Source organism: Leptinotarsa decemlineata, unplaced genomic scaffold (assembly GCF_025532065.1).
Source record: "Leptinotarsa decemlineata unplaced genomic scaffold, Ldec_3_MD MMD2_tig00026307_RagTag_RagTag, whole genome shotgun sequence".
In the NCBI taxonomy this organism is placed as follows: Eukaryota; Metazoa; Arthropoda; class Insecta; order Coleoptera; family Chrysomelidae; genus Leptinotarsa; species Leptinotarsa decemlineata.
The window spans coordinates 13029700-13053294 of NW_027412681.1; the positions used below are offsets into that span (position 1 = coordinate 13029700).

Genomic DNA, 23595 nt, shown 5'->3' on the forward strand with positions numbered 1-23595 from the left:
TCCATACTCGTATTTGTAGAAATGCTCTACACATTTGACAACGGCCAACAGCTCTCGCCTGGTGACACAATAATTGCGCTCTGGTTTACTGAGCGTTTTGCTGAAGTAGCCAATAACTTTCTTCTGTCCATCCTGGGTCTGAGAAAGGACTGCTCCAAGTCCCACGTTGCTGGCGTCCGTATCTAAAATGAACTTTTCATCCGGTAGGGGATAGCTCAAAACAGGAGCGTTGATCAAAGCTCTTTTCAACTTCTTAAATGAGTTTTGGCATTCCTCAGAGCACTGGAACTGGATCTGCCCTTCTGTGAGTCGGGTCAATGGTTTGGCGATGTTGGCAAACCATTGACCTTGACCATTGGCAAGGAAGCTCCGGAGTTGATGTATGTCTTTTGGAATGGGCCAATCCTTAACTGCTTTGATCTTTTGTTCGTCCACTGCCACTCTTTCCCCAGAGACAACGTGGCCAAGGTAACGGACTTCTTTCCGGAACAGATGACATTTCTTGGGACTAAGCTTCAATCCAGAACTCCTTAGACGCATGAATACCTCCTCCAGATTTTTCAAGTGATCGTCGAACGATTTTCCGACCACGATTATATCGTCTAGATACACTAGACAAGTCTTCCATGAGTGCCCCTTGAGAACCATCTCCGTCAATATCTCGAAGGTCGCTGGAGCATTACAAAGCCCGAATGGCATAACCGTGAACTACCACAATCCTGAGCCGATGGTGAAAGCAGTCTTTTCTCGATCTTCTGGGGCCAATTCAACTTGCTAATATCCACTCTTCAAATCTAAAGTCGAGAAAATTGTGGAGCCGGCTAGCGTGTCTAGGGTGTCATCGATTCTTGGAAGAGGGTAGCTGTCTTTCTTTGTCACGTGATTTAGTTGCCGATAATCCACGCAGAACCTTGTCGAGCCGCCCTTTTTCTTCACTAATACGACTGGGGAAGACCAGGGGCTGTCAGAAGGTTCGATGACTCCGTCTTTTCCCATATCGCTGACTATCTTGTCTGCCTCTTCTCTCTTGGCAAGAGGGAGTCTTCTAGCTGATTGCCGGATTGGTCGGGCATTCACAGTGTCGATTCTGTGCTGAACCACATTCATTCTGCCGCATTTTCCTTCTCCAATGTCGAAGATTTCCTGGTACTTCTTGACTAACTCCCTCAGTTTTGATCGGTGAGTTGGTGGTGTGTCCTTGGAGGAAATGTCAATCAACTTCTTCAACTCTTTAGGCAAGTTGTTGGCTTGGCTAACCGAACTGCGTACACTCCGTATCACCGAGGAAATGGACGAACAGTCCCCCGGCTTTGTTCCTTTCTTCAAAATCACGGGAAAGTATTTGACATTCATGACCCTGACCGGCACAACTTTATCAATACGCAACAGGGTCTTCCCCAGTGCGATTCCTCGTCCAATTTTCTCATCGTGAATTTTGGGCTCGAACATTACCACCTTGCCGCTGCTCGCACTTCCGTTTAAGCGAGCCTCCAGGATGGTTTCAGCCCTTTCAGGTACGCACACGTCTTCAGCCAACAGGACCCTGATCGTCTCTTCGCTTCTTCCATAAAGCACCAGCTCCTCTCCGCCGACACGTACGCCGTCTTGAAAATTCAGCTCGAACCCTCTGGAATTCATTATGTACATTCCAATGATGGCATCGTCCTCGATGTCCGCCACCAATGCACGATGTTTCAATTCAGTGCTGCCCAACACCAATTCAATTGGTAGTTCTCCTAGTACAGTGGCTGGCTCGTCTGTTGCGGTGCGTAGCTTCCAGCTTGACGGTTCAATTCTTGCGGGTGTTTTGGCAAAGATTGGCCCAAGAATGGTTCTTGTCGCACCTGTATCTAGCAGCATGGTGCAAGGCTCGTTGTTGATGAGGCCGTCTACGAAAACACCTTTGTCTTGTCGTTGGAGATATGCGTTTTTTACGGGGGCTTGCTGGGTACAGGCCGACGATTGCCCCTTCTCATCGACCCCTCTAGTTTTCTTGATTTGGTGCCGATTCTTTGAAAGCTGGACATTTGCTACGCACATGTCCAATTTTCCCACAGTTCCAGCATCTTATTTTTTTCCTCTCAGGCAACACTTCTTTCATTACTTTTCTGATGGTGGCCTCAATATCAGCAGGCACTTGTCCATCTTCCTCGATAGCTCGAACTTTGCTCTGGTTCTTGCAGGATTGTTTTGCAGCCTCAAACTCCAGAGCGCTTGCCAGTGCATCCACGAGATATTTGGGATTAGCTAGCGTCAAGGCCTGCCTCGTTTCTTGGTCGCGAAGTCCATCCAAGAATGCCTGAACTGCTAACCGCTCCATTACATTTTCGGGTGTAGCAGGATATGCCAGACGGACCAATCGAGCTATGTCGGCTTCAAACTCCTGTAGGGATTCTCCTGATTTTCTGGCAGCGGCTCTTCAGCTGTGAATGGTAAACGTGTTCTAGGTGTGCCTGTCCATATGAGTTGATCATAGTCTTCCTGTTCTTGGGCCGTGAGGGTTTGCAAAATATTCGTTGCTTCTCCACGCAACGCAGGTGTTAATGCTACCGCCTTTTCTTCTGCATTCCATCCATTTGCTCTGGCTGCAGCTTCGAATTGTCGACAGTAATTTTTCCAGGGAGTTTTTCCGTCGAACTGGGGCGGCTTCATGGAGAGCTTACCTGGTTCAGAACTGACTTTGATATCTTTCAGTTCCGGAATTGAATTTTCGGTAACCGTTTCTGTGGGGTGGCAGAATTAATGATTTGGTTTCGCAACTTGCTAATTGTTTCCTTTATCTCGTTGATTTCTGCCTGAACTCCGCTTTTGATTTCCTCTACTTCTGTGTTCATTTCCTTCCTGATTTTATCTATCGCTGTTTGATGGTTCCTATCCTTTCTTCGAGTAGGCTCGCCACACTACAAATCTCTTTCTTCAGGCCTTCTGCATTTTCTAGAAGTTCTTCCTCCAAGCTATTCAAATTCTCTAGAAATGTATCTTCCAAACTTTTCAAATTTTCCAGAAGCTTGTCTTCCAAACTCTTCGAGTTTTCCAGAAGCTTCTCCTCCAGGCACTTCAAATTTTGTTGAAGTTCATCTTTCAAACTCACCGAATTTTCGCGAAACTTGTCTTCCAAACTCTTCGAATTTTCTAGAAATTTATCTTCCAAGCTTTTCGCATTTTCCAAAAGCTTCTCTTCAAGGCTTACCGAATTTTGTTGAAGTCCATCGAGTTTGCTCATTATTGAACTCAAATCACCCCCAGAAACTTCGAATAAATATGTTTCGGGATCTTCTCCTGATTCAATCATAATCTCTTCTGGAGTAGGTACTGATTTCTTTCGGGAAGAATCTAGCTCTCTCTCCTCCAATTCTTGCTTCAATCGAGTCCGAAACAAGTCTATTTTTCGCGAGAAAGGTCTATCAGTTAATGTTTCCGTAGTTCGGTACTTCGCGAAACACAATGAATCACCAGTCTCTCTGCGCGAAAGTTTTATAGTCAATTTCACCGTAATACAAAGATTGTCCACCAAGCGTTCACAAATTTATTTTAAAAATCCACTTCTGATCACCAATTGTAACGAATTAAAGAATTAACTGTCTTCAACAAATTTATTTTTAACAATATTTCACTATCACAACTAATTTATATTCAACACTTAGCAACTAACGCTTAATTCATTTTCACTGTTCGAATTCTTTATTTAAACGCACGATTCGCTTTCTGAATACAGACTACTGCTCTGAACGAGAAGCGGCCTTTTTATATCGGCAACGATCGCTCCAGATCTCTCTAGGGGTATCGGCACTCATCTATACCTTTCGCGGCAGTTCGCCGTGAGTCATGTGTTTGCTGGCTGAGATATCGGTCAGGGCCGGCTTCAGATTCGTTACAATATTCAAAATCATACATCACACCTAAAGGGCTTCTTTGCTAAAAACCCGCTAAATGACATAAACTTCAAAGTGCTTTTATCGATATATTATCAGTTTGGGTAGTTCCAAATCATTTGTATTCATTCATTATGGAAAATAACGAATTTCTTACTTGCACACAAGCAGAAAATGCACCCATGGTTCGCCTTGAATACATATATTGCCAGGAAGGAGGGCAGACTGCCCACAATCATTTCATAAACCAAACCGAGAAGTATACGAATTCAATTTATTCTTAAAATTCATTGAAAGATAACCTCGATAAAGCTCAAGATATGTATGCTCTCTTTTGTTGTTATATACAGGGCTATTCAAATTCGTTTCTGTACATGGGGATCTCGTAAACGATAAGATATAGAGAGTCAATGATGTGGAAAAATCGAATATTGCTCTTTTGGTTCTGGTTATATACAGGAAAAACCAAAAATCCCAAATAATTTTTTGCCTATATCTTCTTTATTCGCAGACATTTTGAAAATCTGTCAACATTTTGCTATTGACACTTGATGTGGGCTCTCAGAATATATTCATGAATCTTTTATACAGGGTGTCATCTGACTTGGGCCACCCCCATCTTTGAATTTTTAAATACGGACCTGTATTTGTTGTTGTAGTTTTTGTATCGTCGACGTGCACTTCATACTGAGACATTAAATTCAATTTTATATTTGGGGATGTTTCGGTAATATTTGATTATAATTGTGTGAATTATTCCCTTTCAAATTACGGCCCTGGAAATTGGTTGACCGACACTATATCTCTCATAGTTTATATATTTATATATATTTATTTATTTATTTTCAGATAGAAGATAGATGCAGATAGAAGAGTGCCTAGAAGATGACAGCACGACCAGCTGTCGAAACCGCTCGCAGATAATCAAATAGAAGTCATAGAGCTTCAAATCCTTTTTGTAACTTACTGCGTTTACGCAGCTATTTTCTTGGTTTTTCTCATTTTGTCTTCAATCGAGGACCGCCTGCCCGGGTCTGACGATGCCCAATAGGCTGAAACAGCTGTCTACCGGTGGCTCTTAAATTGAAATCAATATGGGAGTGATCAAAAAGTACTTATCTATTTATTTTGAGTGTCTTGATATAGATAAAGGAGTTATTAATCAGACATAGCACTCAAGAAAGTGGCAAACCATAGGCACGTGTTTCGGGCTTTTGGGGCCCATCATCAGTATGATGCAGCCAAGTGTAAGGCTGGGCAACACTTGGTTACCAGAAGAAAGAAATACAAATGCACGGAGCCACCAGCAGGAGCCAGCCGCACATTTGTGGTTTCAGTTAATAGATCTTGTGTCTACAAGAAAACTATAAAAATCACCACGGAGGCAGCTATAGCTACCTGCGTGACATCCGGGTCCACGAAATAATACAAATACGAATGTTATTGAGTGGCTTGATATAGATAAAGGAGTTATTAATTAGACATAGCACTCAAAAAAGTGGCAAACCATAGACACGTGTTTCGGGCTTTTGGCCCATCATCAGTATGGTGCAGCCAAGTGTAAGGATGGTAACCAAGTGTTGCCCATCCTAATTATTATTATCAAATCAAATTCTTGGCATATTCAAGATTTCATTATTTCTTTCAAGGTATATGTAGGAATAATATTTTATAAAAGTGTTTTCTGTCATAGGTTTCAATTGTGATAATTTTTTATGGCTCGACAGGTGGTACATAGCAAGTTATATTTCTAATGCGAACAGTAGAATAAATGTAGAAATATATAATAGAAAACATTACCAACCAACAGTGTACTTTATTTTTCTTTAATTTCAAACAGTATTTCATGACTAGACAATTTGTTTACTTCAATTTCATAAATAGGTATTTTCAACTCAGAAAATAACTACATCATCATTCTTTATGGGAATCATTATGGGTATATTTATGCTATAATAAACAAGTGAGGATTGAAAAATGTATCTCCTTATATTACCAAAAACTGTAAATTCCAAACAATGCAAGTCAACTGAACTCCTCTCATATGATGAAAAATTACAGAGGTAGGAATGTAAAACACTGAACGAGTGTCATGCAGGTGGCTTTAAATCAAATATTAATAAAATCCTTCATCCTCATTGGCATCTACATTGGTGGATTCAATTACACTCATAAGCATATGTTTGGGAATTTCAGTTCCTCTAATTTGGATGTTATAGCAGACAAGTTCCATTTTTGACAGACTTTGACGAAGGACGAATGCTTTTCTTGACAGCTCCTTATTTCCAGGTGCCACTAGACCTGAAAAAAATTATATTGAAGAAGCAACGATAATTTCAACTATCTCTGCAGTTCAGATTAATAACTATCTCTGTGAGCATCGTTATATAAAATAAAATATTTTTGCTGGACCATGATAGCATTGTTGGCCTCGACTTTATTTAAAGGATAAGACTGAGTATAAGTAAGCAGGGTTCTCGCAGTGGTCTATTGCAAAACCAAGCCCCAACATTGACTGTCATATGAGAAATCGCCTGGACTTAGTCTGTACCTTTCACGCAAAATGACACTTCATGATCCAATACCAGAAAACACTGTTTTGACCTACCATAGTCTCATTAACGGTACTAGGCGTACTAGGCACAACTACGAATGCACCTTGGACTCGGATGTTTTTGAAGGACGAGTTTCAAGGTAAGAATGAATATCTCTACTCACGAAGACAGAAATCTCAAAATAAAAAAGGGCTCCCATAGTAGTCTTTCACAAATTGAAGTTTCGACACAGACTTCCGGACAAGAAATCACCTTTTATATTTCTCTGCAGCTTTCATTTACACTGCAAGTAAAAGCTGTATTCTATAGATGGCGTCTTGGTAAGAGAAGATGCCCATGCTTATATTATTAGACCCTGCAGTTTCTGCAGGGCCCTTGATTAAAATTGAGGGCCCTGCAGGTGTTAGAAATTGTTTCGGTCAGTATCTTCTTCAGATATTACGGTTACATGTAACTAAAACTTGATCAATAGTAGATATTTCATAATTAACCAGATTGTCCAATTTTCATTAGACTGGTTGATATTACAACTGGAGTTTGAAGAGTCCACATACAACCTATAAAATTCTTATTACAGCTTCTCAAAGAGGCCTCATACTAATAAAATTTAAAACTGGATTGAATAATAGGTAAAAATTGAGAGGTATTACACCAGATATCTGTGGAAAAACCTAGAAACATAAATTTCGACAGTGAATATTACTATGGTTAATGTCATCTTTGCTCACAGAAAAAAGACGCTCTGGTAATATTTTAATAAAAGCAGGTCATAAGAACGTGCCCTAGTATTTTTTTGTTGAATTTCACTAAAAACTGAATTGCTAGGTCGATACTTTGGACCACTCTATATAATATTTGAATGTACTAGTTGGGATTCCACACCTTTTATTTGTTCCTGAAAATCCTTCATATACTTTATATGTACACATTCAATTTGCTATCACATGAATATACTTACCAAGACATCCAGTATTTATGAGTTTCACAAAGTTGCACAGCGTGAAACAGTCAGACACATTACCAATCCCCAAAGTGTTGATGCATTTCCTCATCAATTCACCAGTAAAATCGGCAAGACCTAGGATGAAATCTATCTGTGGAAAAAGTAAGCTGAATTTTTCATCATCTTCTTCGTATTGAAATGATTGGTTAACACTATGATAATCTCCGATGGTTTTATCCTTAACATACTGACAAAAAGCATACGCCTCAATGAATTCTTGTAAACCGCTGGTGTATGCTTTATGGAATTGGTGGCTATCTTCGTTTTTCAACTCTGATGCAATCGTTTTGAAGTTTGTATCAATGAGCACTTTCAATCTACGTTCTGCTTCCTCAATGATGCCTGCCCTTTTTGATTCTCTAGAATGAAAATTCGTAAAAATAAATATCAAGTAATCCATCTATAAATATCTAATCCGTAATATATTACAGATCATGTCCTGATTGTCAGATCTGTAATATATATATATATATATATATATATATATATATATATATATATATATATAGAATAGTAGTTTTTCGGGGATTCGGTCTGATTAGAATAAATATTTACTCTTTTTAGCTGCCCGAGCTTTCGCTAATGTTTATTAGCTTTATCGAGGGCTGTAATATAAAAAGGACATAATAAATATATATATATAAATATATATATATATATATATATATATATATAAAACATAATAATATATATATATATATATATATATATATATATATATATATATATATATATATATATATATATATATTTATTTATTTATTTCAACGGACAAGCCAATTTTTACAAATATCTTTTTATAAATTGTACATGTGCTTACAAACTAAAGATACATCAGATGTTTTTAATCGATTCTTTGAAGGATAATAATGATGAATTAAACAATTCCAGGTTAAGATGGTAATGATTTGCTGATTTCAATATCCTACATATTGTTTCATTCTGACCATAATTGGTTCTACAAAAAGGAATTTTAAAAATATCACTATTTCTGGTTCTTCTATCATTCACAGAGAGAGTAGTACAAAGCTCAACTATTTCTGGAGAATCAATATAGCCGTTTAATACTTTGTGAACAAACACAAGATCTGTTTCAAGTCTCCTATGAGTTAAGGTGTTCATGTTCAATATCTGTAGTTATACTCTCCTCTATTTAATCCTAACTGAAAAGCAACAATTATCAAGAATTTGTTTTGACACCCCTCTAACAACTCAACATCAACATTATAATAGGGTGACCATACAATGGAGTTATACTCAAGAATGGATCTCACTTATAGATTCGACACTTAGGTCTCTAGCAGAACGAAGTGTAAAGCCTAACATCTTACGGGCTCGAGATGAGGCTTCCGTTATTTGGTACTTAAATGACATTTTTGAGTCAAAAACGACACCTAAATCTTTTATTTTATCCGTTACTGCTAAATCATTCCCATTGATTTTATACGAGTAATCATATACATTATTGATCCTTGAGAAAGTAATTTTTTGACACTTATCTGGATTCAAATGCAAAAGGTTGACGTCACACCAGCTAGAAAACTGTACCAAATCACATTGAAGTGCCTGAGCATCTGATATATTTTGTATTGATTTGAACACCTTTAAATCATCTGCAAACATTAGAAATGAGCTGGAGGTAAAAACAGTGGAGACATCATTGACAAATAAATTGAACAGTAATGGGCCTATGTGGGACCCCTGAGGAACCACTGATGGCACATTTATCGGTTCAGATATAGAGTTGCCATATTTAACGTATTGAACTCTATTGTAAAGGTAGCTTTCAATCCAATTTATAACATCTCCCTCTAAACCCAAGGCATTCAACTTAGCAATCAGTAGGTTATGGTTGACTCTATCAAAGGCTTTAGAAAAATCTGTGTATATAGAGTCCACTTGTAGCCTATTTTCAAGATTATTTATGATGTAGTTTTCATAAAGTAATAAGTTCGTAGAAGTTGATTTCCCTTTGGTAAAACCATGTTGTTGATTGATTATGATGTTTCTGAAATCGAATGAAAGTTTTCTAGTGATCAGACAGTCCAGCATTTTGGGCAACTCTGACTGATTGCATATGCCTCTATAGTTTTTAACTTTGTTACGAAGTCCACTTTTATGAACTGGTTTGATATAGCTTTGTTTCCAAAATTCTGGGAATATTCCTTTTTCAATAGAAAGATTGAATAGCCAGTGTAGTGGTTTTGCTAGAGTATAAATACAATTTTTAATCAGGTGCAAGGGTATCTTATCAGGACCTGTTGTTAGTTCAAATGGTAGTTTCAAAGCTAAATCTATAACTTCCTTAATATCTATATTATAGTGGCAGACGTCAGCTACATTTTGAAATTTGAATTTGGGAATTTCATTGACCATAGTGCTGTCATAAATTGTTGAGAAAAATTTTGAGAAAAGATTAACTATTTCATTAGCGTCGGGGATTAGTTGACATATTATTTTCGGTTTTTGAAATATATCTACGATAGCACTCATCTCGCATGGTTTTACAATGAGATCTGAGATATTGAAATCTATGAAATGCTTCTACATCACCACTTTTATATTCTCTGTGTGCTATTTTCTTATCGAGTATGCTTTTCTTCAAGTCTTTGCTGAACCAATTAGGAAAATTTGAGGATTTGAACTTTTTTATCGGAACAAAATGATAGATTGCATCATATAGTACATTATAAAAATTCGTTATAGATAAATTTATATCTTTTTCAAGTAATAAAGTTTCCCATTTGATGCTAGCAAGAAAATTATTCATGAGGATGTAGTCACTATTTCTAAAGTCTAAAGTAGTCACTGATTTCGGCAAACAAGTGTTTTCCATCTTTACACTTGGCTGCACCGCGCTGATGAGGCCAATAGCCAGAAACACGTGTCCGCGGTTTGCCCCCCATTTTTGAGTGTTGTGTCCACAAATTGTTTAATTTTTGATTTATATCATGCACACTCGATAAAATCTCTATTTGTATTTATCCTGGACCCGGATGTCACGCAGGTAGCTATAGCTGCCTCCGTGGTCATGTTAGATGTAGCCTGGGAATTCTAGGTCTTCTAACTGGAACCACAAATGTGCGGTTGGCTTCTGTTGTTGACTCCGTGCGTATGTGTTGTTTCCTGCTTTCGGCAAACAAGTGTTGCCCATCTTTACACTTGGCTGCACCGCGCTGATGAGGCCAATAGCCAGAAACACGTGTCCGCGGTTTGCCCCCTTTTTTTGAGTGTAGTGTATATATATATATATATATATATATATATATATATATATATATATATATATATATATATATATATATATATATATATATAAAACTCGTCATGGAGACGCCCTCTTTGGGATAGACAGAGAACTCAGTCCTCGGATATAAAAAAAAAACGAGGCTCCCCAAGGCGGTCAGTTGGAAAGCCAGTTCGACATTGACCGATATTCGCTCGCCCTCTGCCTTTAACTGCAGCTTTCACTGCAAGGCTACTAGTTGAGAACGGAGCCTAACAGCAAATATCGCTGTTTCGACTCGACATAGGTCTCATCAGTGGTGCTAGGCTGAACCATAAATGCGGAGCTGGCCTGAGTAAGTAAAGGTGGTGTCTTTGTGGTTCAGCCTAGTACCACTGATGAGACCTATGGCTGGTCAAAACTGCGCTGTTTGGTGCCGAGTCATAAATGTTTTGTGTTTGGTATCTGGTTTTCAACTAGTGAAATACAGGGAACGAATCTCGTCAGTACTCGATATCGGAGCTTGGCTTTGCAACTGACCACTTTTTTAAGGATAAAACTCAAGCACTACAGGAAAGTCTTTGAGGCGCTCTGAGAGAGGTGCCTATGCAAAAGTAGCGATTCACATTGAATTTGAATCACCATTTGGAAAAACCTTCTCAGGAAGTTTATTCCACATAAACGCAGTTCTCCAAATGAAAGAGTTCTTAAACTGTGAAGTTCGATTTGTACTAAGTTGAACCTCAAAATGATGAGCAGTCACAGTCCGTAGCGTATTTTTGATATGTAGCGCTCTTGGTGGAATAAAATGTGCCAAGTCACTTGAACACTTTCCATGAAAGTATCTGTAGAAGAGAGACAAATTTCCAACCTTTCTTTGATGTTCCAGACTATCAAGATTGCAAGTGATGATCGCGTCTCCAATCAGGCGGATGGCTCTTTTCTGGATGGAATCTAGCAACTTCAGGGTATGCTTAGGGGCGGAGCTCCATACATGTGAACAATATTCCAAATAAGGTCTGATCTGAGCTTTATAAAGCATCGAAAGTTGCTAAGGTGTGTGAGTTTTCTGGTTAGGAACAGTGTTCCAAGCTTTTGAGAAGCAGCCTTTGCAATTCCAGCGACATGATTGTGCTAATACATATTGGTGTCCATTTTAACCCCCCACAAATTTGAAACAGAAAGCCGAATTGTCTCTGCTGTCATTATTATATCCGCTTCGGAGACATTCATCTTTTTGGAAAAAACCGATGCCTGGGTTTTTCTGGCACCGAATTGAACCTGGTTATTTTCTCATTAAGATGTGCATCCGCAGCCGATGTCCTCCAGGATTCCAATACAAATGGAATGATGACACAAGTGTGCTGTCATCAGCAAAACAATATATTGGATTCTTATTTTATTTCTAATAAGTCGTTGATATACAATAAAAAGTGGGTTAGAGACAATATGGATAACTGGGGAACACCAGCGTTGATGGTAAATGTATTAGACATATATCCATGGATGTCCACTTGCAGGGAACGTTGTTTCAGGAAGCTGGAGAGCCATACAAAAAAATAATCCAACAAACCGTAGCATCGAAGTTTGGAAATCAAACCCTCATGTCACACACAGTCAAAGGCCTTAGAAATATATCAAACGCCACAGCTTTCGATTCTCCATGTTTCTCTATTGCGTTTTTCCAAATATGGGTGACATAGGTGATTTACGACTTTCTCCATGATTTTTGATATCACTAATAGCAAAGCGACTGGTCTATAGTTATTTGGAAGATTTTTCTTGCACTTTTTGGGAATAGGCTGAACGCGAGCAATCTTCCAGCAAGGACAAGATGAAAAGTCTGCAAAACACTGGTGCGAGTTCATCTACGCACTTTTGGAGTACGATGACGGGCACTTCATCAGGACCAGACCCTTTGTTGATAGTGAGCATTGGGGAACATTTTTTAACTATGATATTCGAGGATTGAGTTCTCTGTTTATCCCATAGGTGGCGTCTTCGTAAGGGAAGATGTACTTATGCAAGAACTCATTTTGAACCTTCACTAAACTTTGTGGTTTGAATATGAAGGACTCCACACAGCTGAAGCATAATCAATAATTAACCTTATCAAAGAACAGTCCAAAATCTTTCAGTTATGTGCTGTTAAGTTGTCACTTACTCTGTTCTACTGAGCATTCAAGAAATACAAGGCAAAATCAAAATACTCCGTTATATTATTATTATTTTACTGAAGGTAAATAGCATTCTGCAATTACCCGGCTAAGATTTCTGCTTTTGTGCTGCAAGCTGGAATGATCTTGAGATTCAAGAGTTGAGAGGGCATCATTCCACCAAGGATTCCAATAATCATTATTATTATATATCTTTAGAGTTGGTAAAGCACATATTCTGAAGACTTTGTTCTGTTCTTAGATACGGTTGATTCTTGATTATGCCCCGGTTCTATGTTTAGAGAAGTTTCAAAATAAGTTCTTGCGATTGGCAGTATTCAAAATGATTTTGCAAATGGGATATTATGGTTACAGCAATATTGGATCCATTTTTCACATAACTATATTTGAAATTAATTGACAATTATTTAATTTAATGATATCATGAAAGTTTGAGACATTTGAATGCTCTAGTAAGATGATTCAAGAGTGGCAATTTTGTGTCAAATATAACTCCAAGATATTTATTATCTTGTAACATATTTCAGTGATAAGCTATTTATGGAATAATTATATTCAATTGATGACTGACAACGATAACACACACTTATTTTCATTCATATTCAAATATTTCTATACCAATCCATCAAGAAATTCAAATCATTCTAATGTCTCAAGCAGTGAATGAATGAAGATTTGGTGATCCTAAATGGTTCAATTTGTTTGCTGAAAGTTATTGACAAAATTAGAAACAACAACCTAAACTGTCATTCTCCATCATGACAACATCAGTTCCCACCCAGCACATCAATAGAGATATTTTATTTTTTGAGTATGGTTGTTACATTTACTATTTTAAGAGTATTCAACATAGTAGATGTAATATTTTTTTAAATTATTAGTGAATGTACATTAGCAATACAAATCTTAAATTTTTTTTATTTAGTGAAATCCCTATTCTTCTAATTGATGCTCCAAATTCTCCGAATGAAAAATACATGGACATAGATTTTCATCATTTCAAGAAGCTGTTGAAGCCTTTCAAAAACATGTTTTTGGGTTATTACCTGCAAAGTAGGAAAACTATTTCGAGAATAAAACACTTTGTTCCTCCAATTTTTGTAAAAAGTGATCCTTGTGTTATGTTGTTGAAAAAATAATTATTTGAATTTTATAATCACAAACATCTCACACTATAATTTCAATGGATACTAAATCTAGTTGAAATTTTACACATAATTTAGAGTTATGAGTACCATGATAAAAAACTTTTTTTCGAAGAGTCCACTCACATGTCAGTATTGGTATTATGTAGTAAAAAAATGATCCTTTTGGCCTCAATGGTGATATCTCGACTTTGTTTCACAATTCTTTCATGGCGGTCATGCTTCTCATCTAAGGTACTGGCATAGTCCCTGAACATCAACAGAACTTGGTTATCTTCTTCCATTTGCAAGAGGGTCTCTTTTGCTTTGTCGCCTACAGCAGGCCTTCCTCTTTTCCTGCCTGGAAATTTTTGTTCAAAAAAAGGCAGTTGTGAAAATATTATTTTTCACTTGACATCAATACAATTCAGCATATTCTAATATCAGTTATATTTTGTGTATGTTATTTCTAAGAAATTACTTTCAGAAATAAAAACATTGCTTAACAATCTAAGTAGTCACAATGAAATAGCTGAATAGTTGGTACAGTGGAACTCCAACTATGTGAAATCCAACTATCCAGATTTCTCCTCATCCAGATCACTTTTATGGAACGAATTATAAGAGTTTAGATTTTTCAGGCAAAATTACCTTGCAAAGAATGCACATTTGGAGGTCGAATGGGAATAAAGCATTTCCTGACTTTGACTGAAATGTATTGTACCATATCTAATATACTGAAGTCCATTGATGTTTACAGAAATATAATGTTTGAAATATCACAATAGAGTTTCCGAAACAAGCATTTTTCCATACACCAGCAATGCAATAATCTTCTCAACACGTGTTTCGCCATTAGTTTCCTTCAACTCCTAAAGACGCCAACTTGGTTGGTGAAACGCGCGTCGAGAAGAGTATTGCATTTCTGCTGATTGGGAAAAGTAGTTGTTTTGGATTTATTCTACGTCAGAAGTTTCAGTTTCACCTTTTAATTTTTTTAAACAAAGTTTGTTTTTTTTGCCGCGTAAACCTCTACAGGTGTTTTACATTTAAAATGACATTTTTTGGCAAAATAATTGGAGTTATACTGTATATTCTTATACAGATATTTTAAATCAAGAAACGGTGGTTTTATTTTATACTAGTACTATATTGCTATATCACTGCTGTTCCAATGTTTTGACATAATCAGAATCAACGAACTTAGGCGTGCGCAGCGTTATAGAACAGTGTTTTCAAAAAAAATGTCTACAGCGCCATCTAGTGGTGAGTTACAGAAAAATTGATAGCCTAAAAACCTTCTCTATGAAAAATTACTTATACATGTCGAATTTCATCACTATCGGTTGAGCGATGTAGAAGTTTATCACTTACCAACCAACCAACAAACATCCATTTTTATATATTAGAAGATTTGTCTTTAGTTTTGACAGCATTGCTTGTTGATTATCTCAAGAAATTTTTATTGAAATTTAGGAATTGGAATATAATAGTTGTTGTATTAGCATGACTTGTATAAGCATTATTATTTTCTGACGTCAGTGCTTATTAATTATCTAAAGATGTATGCATTGTAATGTAGGAATTGGAATATAATCATAGAAGTATTACATTATATTGAATGAAGCTCATTTTTTGTACAGGAAAGTCAGTTTTTCATCAACATTCTTCGAGTATTTTCACCTTCCACAATATTTTTTGCTTTGGCATCACAGTTTATTAACCATTTCAAAATGTCTGTATTGTAGATGTTCTAGAAGTATGACTTGCATAAACATTTCATTAAGCATTACTGACTGAAATGTAACTGAATTCTATATTCAGAAAGTAGAAGTTATAAAGCTCCCATGACAATTTTTGATAAATACTACAATTAAAAATTATACAGAATGGAAGGTATTTCAATTTCAACCTTTTAAATCCCTCAGAACTTAATTGTTATAAATTATGAACACAGTCTCATTAGTTTTAACTCAGTTAAAAAAAAATATGACTGCATACCACTTATATAAATATCAAAATGCATAGGTTGACAAAATATTGAGTTAGTTTACTAGTTACATGTTTTTGGAAAATAGTTTCTGAACTATCAGGCATATTAGGGTTTGTTGTTGGAACGATTCAAAATAGTTACATAATTGTTTATTGGGAATAAACTCACCCATGACTTTCCAAGTACCATCTAAGAGACTGCGTTTGATAGTTATTGAATCGTCTTGATGACCGATTCAAATATGACTCCATTCCATTCCAAAATGTTTGAAAAAAAAAGTTTCAGTTTTGGCCCAAGTCTCTTGAACTACCAAGGTTGTGAGTACAATTTGAGGGAGTTATTTCTGTTATTTGGAAGTGAACAAGGTTAATTTTTAGGTTTTCTGTGATTCAAAACATTTTCAATATTATGAATAACATTAAACTTTTCATAATTAATAAATGAATTATAAGCATTAGGGGAAAATTGTAATCAAGTTTTATGTCAATTATCTTGGGAGCAATAAAATATGTGGTATTTGTTTTGGGATATTTCTAGTTTTAGGTGCAACCTTATTCCCATTAAAAATATTCCATGTCAATTGTTAAAATTCTTCTGTTACTCTGGTAGATTAAAAGATGACTGGTTTCCTTGTCCTTATCTATTATTGTGTATAAAATATTTTATTGATTTAACAAACTCATATCATACTCAGTTGTCTGCAAATGATCCTGGTTTCATTTAGACATTTTACTGAAAAAATTAATAGTAGAAAGATATAGGTACCTCTTCCCCTAGACATTTTATGGAATATATAACTTCAAAATGAATTTTTATTTTCCTTAATTCTGAATCTGCTAAATTTGTGACTGACTTCGAGGTTATATCTTACACTTTCATTTTTTGTTTTTTTTTTCGGATTTTCTCTTGGGGCGAGTTCTTAAATTCAAAAGAAAATTTCTGACGGAATGCTTCAAAGAAATGCGCTTCGCTTTGAATGGACCAATGACGGATCAGGGATCCATCAGATTATATGGATTCTTTATCTATAATTGTATCTAAAATATTTTTTATTGTGTTGAAAACTCATGTCATTCTGAATTTTCTGTAAATAATCCTAGTATTATTTAGGCATTGAACTGAAAATTCAATTTATACATTAGTAGATATTTTTCTTCGAAGAAATGACGTCAAAATAAATTATTCTTTTTTCTTTCTAAATCTGCTAAATTCGTGACTGACTTTGAAGTTGAATTTTCACTTTTTTTGTTTTCAGATGAGTTCTTAAATTCAAAAGAAAGTTTTTGACGAATTGCTTCAGCCAATAGAAACGCAGTAATACATTCGACTCCAGTGACAAGGAATAATAATTAATAATAAAAAAATCAAGTAAAATTTTCACCTCTTGCTCAATAATGATAAAAGCTTTATCATTAAACAAAACAATTTTTAGGAATCCTCGGATACATGAAATTTGATAACTGAATGGCCCTCTCTATGGAATATTGAAACTAAGGAAAGTAATCTATTTGTTCACCAGATATCGGCAGGGGTGTAGATTTTTCAGCGGGATAAAAAATTCTGCATTGTCAATTTTATATTATGAAAAAATTTGTTTCCATAGCTTTATTGAGTAATGAATAATGAACTGCGCGTCGTGAAAGGTCCTGTAGTTTTGTTGATTGGGAAAGTCCGTTAGACTTTTATTCAGTTTCACCTTTTTGTCGCTCTATAATTTACATCTAGAAAACATCCTGAAATAATTTACAAATATAATGATTCAACTATTGACTAGCCTTTGGCGAAATTAGAAGGATACCATGAATATACGACATTTACCCAACTAGGAGAACAAACTGGAACGAGAACTCTGCTCATCTGTTGTAACATTTGAAAATAATACTACTTTCCTTCTCCCTCCGTTGTTTCCTTCCGTCTCTTATGACAATGTTTCCGAAACAGAAATCAAAGATTATTTGTCGAAATGCCTGTCGAAATTATTGATACTGTCAATACTATTTATACCATTTTTTGGTTTGAGAAATTCATATCACTATTGTAACCTGAACAGTAGCATATCTATGACATTAGCGCCATTAAGATGTATTAATGTTAACGCGTATACTAAGAATGGGATGACACATGAATATAGTAACAGAGGTTATTGAAAAGATGTTCACCAAAGAAAGGTAATAACATAGATGAAACAAATGTCAGTTCGCCAGCCATAAATAGAAAGCTATCATTAGTCTCTAGCTTTTCTTAATTTAATTTTTATTTTACATTGGCAACACTGCATCTACAAGAACGTCAAATCTTTCTATTTTGAAGATATTTAGGGTATAAGTTTTTGAAAAATCTTCATAACATCAAAGAACAAGTTATAAATCATCTTGGAAAATGGTAAAAAGTTTGAATATTTATATCTCGAAACAGTGGGATTTTAATCTACGCTTGGAAATTACATTTATCAGTTTCTTTTACTAAGGAAAACGCCTCCTATAAAGTAACAATCCAATCTGTTATTTGTTATAGATTCGCTTCATACTCATTCAAAACAGAGCTGGTAAAACAAGATTAGCCAAATGGTATATGAATTTCGACGATGATGAGAAACAGAAACTCATTGAAGAAGTTCATGCTGTAGTAACTGTAAGAGATGCCAAACATACGAATTTTGTTGAGGTGAGCAAAATCAGTACCTATGACTTTCTAGTATTATTCTGGATTAGAAATCGAATATCATGTTTATAGCATTCCGTAGTTTCAAAACCTTAAGAGCCTAATTTAGAGTAATCACGAATTTTATTCTTCAGCGTAAAAGTATTACCTTTGCTAGCTCTGCTGGTACAAAAACCCTAAACAATCTGGAAACTGTAGGTGATCAAAATATCTCTTGAATAAAGAATTGAATGAAAATTATGATTATTTGAATGAAATGAAAGTTGAAGTTATTAGAATACATAGATCAGTCAATAATTAACCACATTTTATGTTACAAATGAGGAAGGCTTCAATAATATTGATGTCGAACCCATCATATTACATATTGATATGACTAATCAAGTTAGATACTGTTGACAGAAAAAACAAATAAAATTTACACTGAGTTGAACTCCATAAAGATCCACAAAATTTGTTTGATAATATTTTTGCTAAGCTAGATGGATATATGAAAAAACTTTGGATCAAGTCTGGCCCTTAACATCTGTTATGAAATGTCTCTTGGAAAAAGTTAACTTAGTTAAAATGTAAAGATTAATAACATTTTTTGGGACAAAAAGCAAAAATCAAATTGACGATATTCGAATCATGAATGAAATTGGCCATTCTGACAAAATAATTAAGAAAAGCTGACATTCAATAATTTTTTCATTAATAAAAAATGTCAAAACATGAAAATCTGTTGTGCCTAATCAATATCTTGAATCCTTTCTCATATTTTTTTTGTGGTAAAATTCCAAGACAAGTCTTCTCACTAATGACAGGTTTATTTTTATGCACCTTGTAATTTAGAGTATTGGTTCCAATATTTTTCACAATTGAATCCCTCCTACTTATGATTCATCCACTGCTACTCATAGAATTTAATATTTATCTATTTTTCAGTTTCGTAACTTCAAAATTGTATATCGACGATATGCTGGCCTGTACTTCTGCATATGCGTAGATGTGAACGACAATAATTTATGTTATTTAGAAGCAATACATAACTTTGTAGAGGTGCTCAATGAATATTTCCACAATGTCTGTGAATTAGATCTTGTTTTCAACTTTTATAAAGTTTATACTGTCGTTGACGAAATGTTTTTGGCAGGAGAAATAAGGGAAACATCACAAACGAAAGTCCTGAAACAGTTGTTAATGTTGAACTCTTTAGAATAATATTATAAATTTATGAAAAATTACATCTGTAACTTTCATACAGGGTGAGTGAAACGTCAAGATGATCTGCGTGAAAGTGGAGGTGAAATGGAATCTGCTTCGGTTTTATTATTTATCGCTTTACATTCCTGAAGGTACTACATATTAATAAAAAGATAAACTGAGATTATGTAATTGATCTGATGAGTAGATCAACGGTCCTTTTGAATATTTGTAATATTTATCTGAAGAAAACATATCAATTTAATTCATTTGAGTCACATCATATATTCTGTTGTTATTCTATATATTTTGGTAATAGGGATAGAAGGTTCAATTTGAATCATAAATTTTATTTGAGAAACCTTCTGGATACCCAACTTCTCTTATCAACATGTTATAAGTATTTGTTGAGAATTTAATAATCTGAGGGGAAAACTAAGACATGTAGTGTAAAAAGATATTTAATGATTAATTATATTGTTGTAATTTGTACTAAATTTCACTGAACTTGGTTGATGAAATTACAAATTGGTTCACAAACTTCCATATTCTTCTGGAATATTAACAACCTACATATTTCTCAAAATTTCTATAGTAGATTCCTTTCTAATCACTTATTTTCTGAAAGTAGACAAATTGTTGATCTTTAAAAGGTAGCTTTTCAAAGAATGGTAGTTTTCTTATATAATAATAATAATAGTAATGGACTTTATTGGGTGACATAGGATATAACAACCAAAAGTTCAAAATTGCAGTGTAGAACAGTACAGGTTTGTTCTACCACTCAACCTCATGTGCGTAATACTTATATGTCTTTAAAAAACACACAGATAGCTAATAAAAACTTGAAGTTCCCAAAATTTCTGCGTCATAATTAATCATTTGTTTATAAATTTATTTAATCAAGGGTGGCAGTATAGTTTATTTTTTTACATAACAATAAAAATGAATTTAGTATAGACACGCTTGAAGGAGCTATTGTATAGCGAAACACTTTTTGTCACAGTTTTGTGAAACTGTTTAGTGAAAATTTCACAACAAATTGTTTCTTGAATAAGAATCTAAAGTCTTTGTTATAGATGGGGACTCATTTTAGAAAAAAAAAGTTTCCGAAATATTAAGAAAATTCAATTTGTTTTTTGGTTTCTAGACATTGTCATGTAGTGATTCATACCACTGAACTATTTGTCTCTTTCTCTTACAACATTCTGATCGAATTTGAGAGTACCACCCTTCCTGAATGTGTAAAAAAGAGTTTTTGAGAAAATATTTCTTATTTAATCTTTTAGCATTGGTCCTAATTTCATTTTCAGTTAACGGTCTATTCAGAAGAAGGCTTTTGGCCTAAGGTTTCATATTTTTATATCTTTTATTTATTCAAAAATTTATAGAAGGGTTGTTAAAATCTGAATTAAGCATGTTCACCATAAGTATGCATGCAAGCTATACATTTTTTATTGCCTGCAAAGATTTCCCTACCTCTTTGTCAGATCAATGATTAATTTTTAAGTGAATTTCACTTTCGTTTCTAAGGTGGAAATTTCGTAATGACCTCTATCTTTTCGTCAGATCATCCTGCGTGTACTGGTTACAAATATTGAACCCTGAATTCCCGAATAGTTGGCAGCATTGAAAACATTTTAATTCCTGAGTAATAGTTTCAGAATATATTGCTGTTTCAGCCAAAATATAGATTTTCATCATTATCAGTTTTTGTTTTTTATGCTGTCAATAATACCTGCAGTTTTCACATAGGCTCTTTGATGTTTTTCAAAATGGTTTAATAATAATTGTAAATGAATTTTAATCATTTTCGGTGAAATGTTTTTACTTTCCATAAGAAATATAATATTTATTAGTTTTTCTAAAATCAGTAGGTTTCATTTCTTACTAATTTATATTTTTCAGTTACATCTATATTGGAATTTTTTGTGCAAAATAACACTTGATAATATTTATCAAGATCATTACATTGAAAAAAAATTTTTTCTTAACTTTTTTAAAGGTCAGATAATTTTATTTTGAAGAAGTAAACTGTGGTATTATTGAGAACAAACAATATTTCCAAATCAAATCTACTGAAATCATCTACAACTCAAAGGGAAATTACTAAATAACTTTCAGAAAAAATTCATCAGTGTTTATTAAAACGGCCTATGTGGAAACCGTTTTGCATCTTATGTGTATTATATTCGAACTAGATAGATATTTTATTTCTAGTATTAAGTTATATGATACTCAAATTAGTTATGAAACCAAGAAAAGTGGTATCATCTCATATCTTGGGTGTATGCCATCATTAAACAATATAATGAGCCAACAATGACATTCCAGTTGCATCAAACAAAATTTGTACAATATTTCTGCTTGTGTTCAGGATGGTTTTGTTGACTGTGTAGTGCTGTTTGCAGAGTTGGGGGTATCTCGAAAGAAATTATGTGTGTGTACCACATTCCAAATCCTTTTTATGACATCTTCAGCCATTTGCAAATATCACTGATTATTGAAAAAAATAAATGTAAATTTGTTTTATAGAGACTTTTCTTTCCAGAGAAGTGAGAAGTATGAGAGAGATTTGGAAAATTCCATTTTCACATGTTTGCTTTTCCAAAAATATGTACAATCTGATCAATTTTCACAAAAGGAAAAGTTAACTTCATTCATCAATTAAAATTTTTGAAAACTGTATCTTCAATTAAACTGCCCAAAATACTGCTCATGAGGAGTGTTTTTATCCTAAACCACATGTTGAATTTGTAGTGACGGCAGTTTTATATTTGTATTTTTATGTTATAAGAATAATAATAATACAAACATATATAATAAATCTAAAGAAATGAACTTTAAACGTTCAAGCCAGTCTCGATATACCTACACGGTAGGTTGAATGGACTGACGCTTATCAGAAAACAACTACTCCTCTGGCTAATACCGTGAAGGCCGTTCGATTATATCCGACAGGCGTCAGTGCAGGAATCTTCACAGAAAATTTTCTGCATATGCAATTGGCAATACAGTCTTCAAGCATAGCTCACTGACTAATAAGAAAGTTTTTCTTCCTTATTCAGAGGAATCGGGCAAATTGCGGATATGCAGTTGGTTACTACCTCGTCCACTAGATGGAGTGACATTTTGTGATGCTCGCTCCAACTTCGGAAGAGGAATGAAATACTCTGAAAGAATTCCGATTTTCAATTATGGAATATCATTGACTTTAGGTCGATGATAGTCACCATCTTGCACTGACGAGTGGATAATGAGCCCGAAACCGGTCTACAAGTGTGCCAGTTCCAAAATTGAAGATTGACTCTTTCAGTTGTATTGACAATTGCATATGCAGGAAATTTTCTGTGAAGATTCCTGCACTGACGCCTGTCGGATATAATTCAACGCCCTTCGTGGTATTAGCCAGGGGAGTAGTTTTCTGATAGGCGTCAGTCCATTCAACCTACTGTGTAGGTACATCGAGACTGGCTTGAACGTTTAAAATTCATTTCTTTAGATTTGTTGGAATAGCTTCTTCAAGCGTAACTGCTTGAAGAAGCTATTGTATAGCGAAACACGTGTCGCGGTTTTTGTAAAACCCTTATAGTGAAAATCATAGAATAAACTCTATTTATTAGATTTTTAAATATGGATTTTCATCAAGTATCGGCCAGTTCTAATCAATTAGTGTGCATTTTATTATATGTTCTTCAAGTTAATGATAAATATTGTTCAGATGTGAGCCATATTTGGTGTTGACATAGTTGGATGTGTTGTTATAGTTGGGAGTATTGTAACAGTTGGGAGTGTTGCA

The 23595-nt window shown here is 34.9% G+C and overlaps 2 protein-coding genes across 3 annotated transcripts; one reads left to right on the forward strand and one right to left on the reverse strand.

Moving 5' to 3' along the window:
• Positions 1-5842: 5842 nt before the first annotated feature.
• Positions 5843-16897, reverse strand: Trax (Translin associated factor X). 2 transcript variants are annotated; one of them, XM_074181021.1, is made up of 5 exons: positions 16716-16897; positions 16119-16293; positions 14105-14318; positions 7386-7789; positions 5843-6173 (listed from the first exon to the last, which is right to left on the reverse strand). In XM_074181021.1, the coding sequence occupies exons 2-5, from the start codon at positions 16120-16122 to the stop codon at positions 5989-5991; spliced, it is 807 nt and encodes a 268-aa protein (XP_074037122.1). In that variant the 5' UTR covers positions 16123-16293; positions 16716-16897; the 3' UTR covers positions 5843-5988. The 2 variants fall into 2 exon arrangements, with proteins under 2 accessions (XP_074037122.1, XP_074037121.1); XM_074181020.1 differs by lacking the exon at positions 16119-16293 and having other exon boundaries at positions 16716-16895.
• Positions 16898-18171: 1274 nt separating this feature from the next.
• On the forward strand, positions 18172-22328 carry AP-2sigma (Adaptor Protein complex 2, sigma subunit). The gene is made up of 3 exons (XM_023161351.2): positions 18172-18332; positions 18465-18614; positions 19539-22328. The coding sequence occupies exons 1-3, from the start codon at positions 18330-18332 to the stop codon at positions 19812-19814; spliced, it is 429 nt and encodes a 142-aa protein (XP_023017119.1). The 5' UTR covers positions 18172-18329; the 3' UTR covers positions 19815-22328.
• Positions 22329-23595: the final 1267 nt, after the last annotated feature.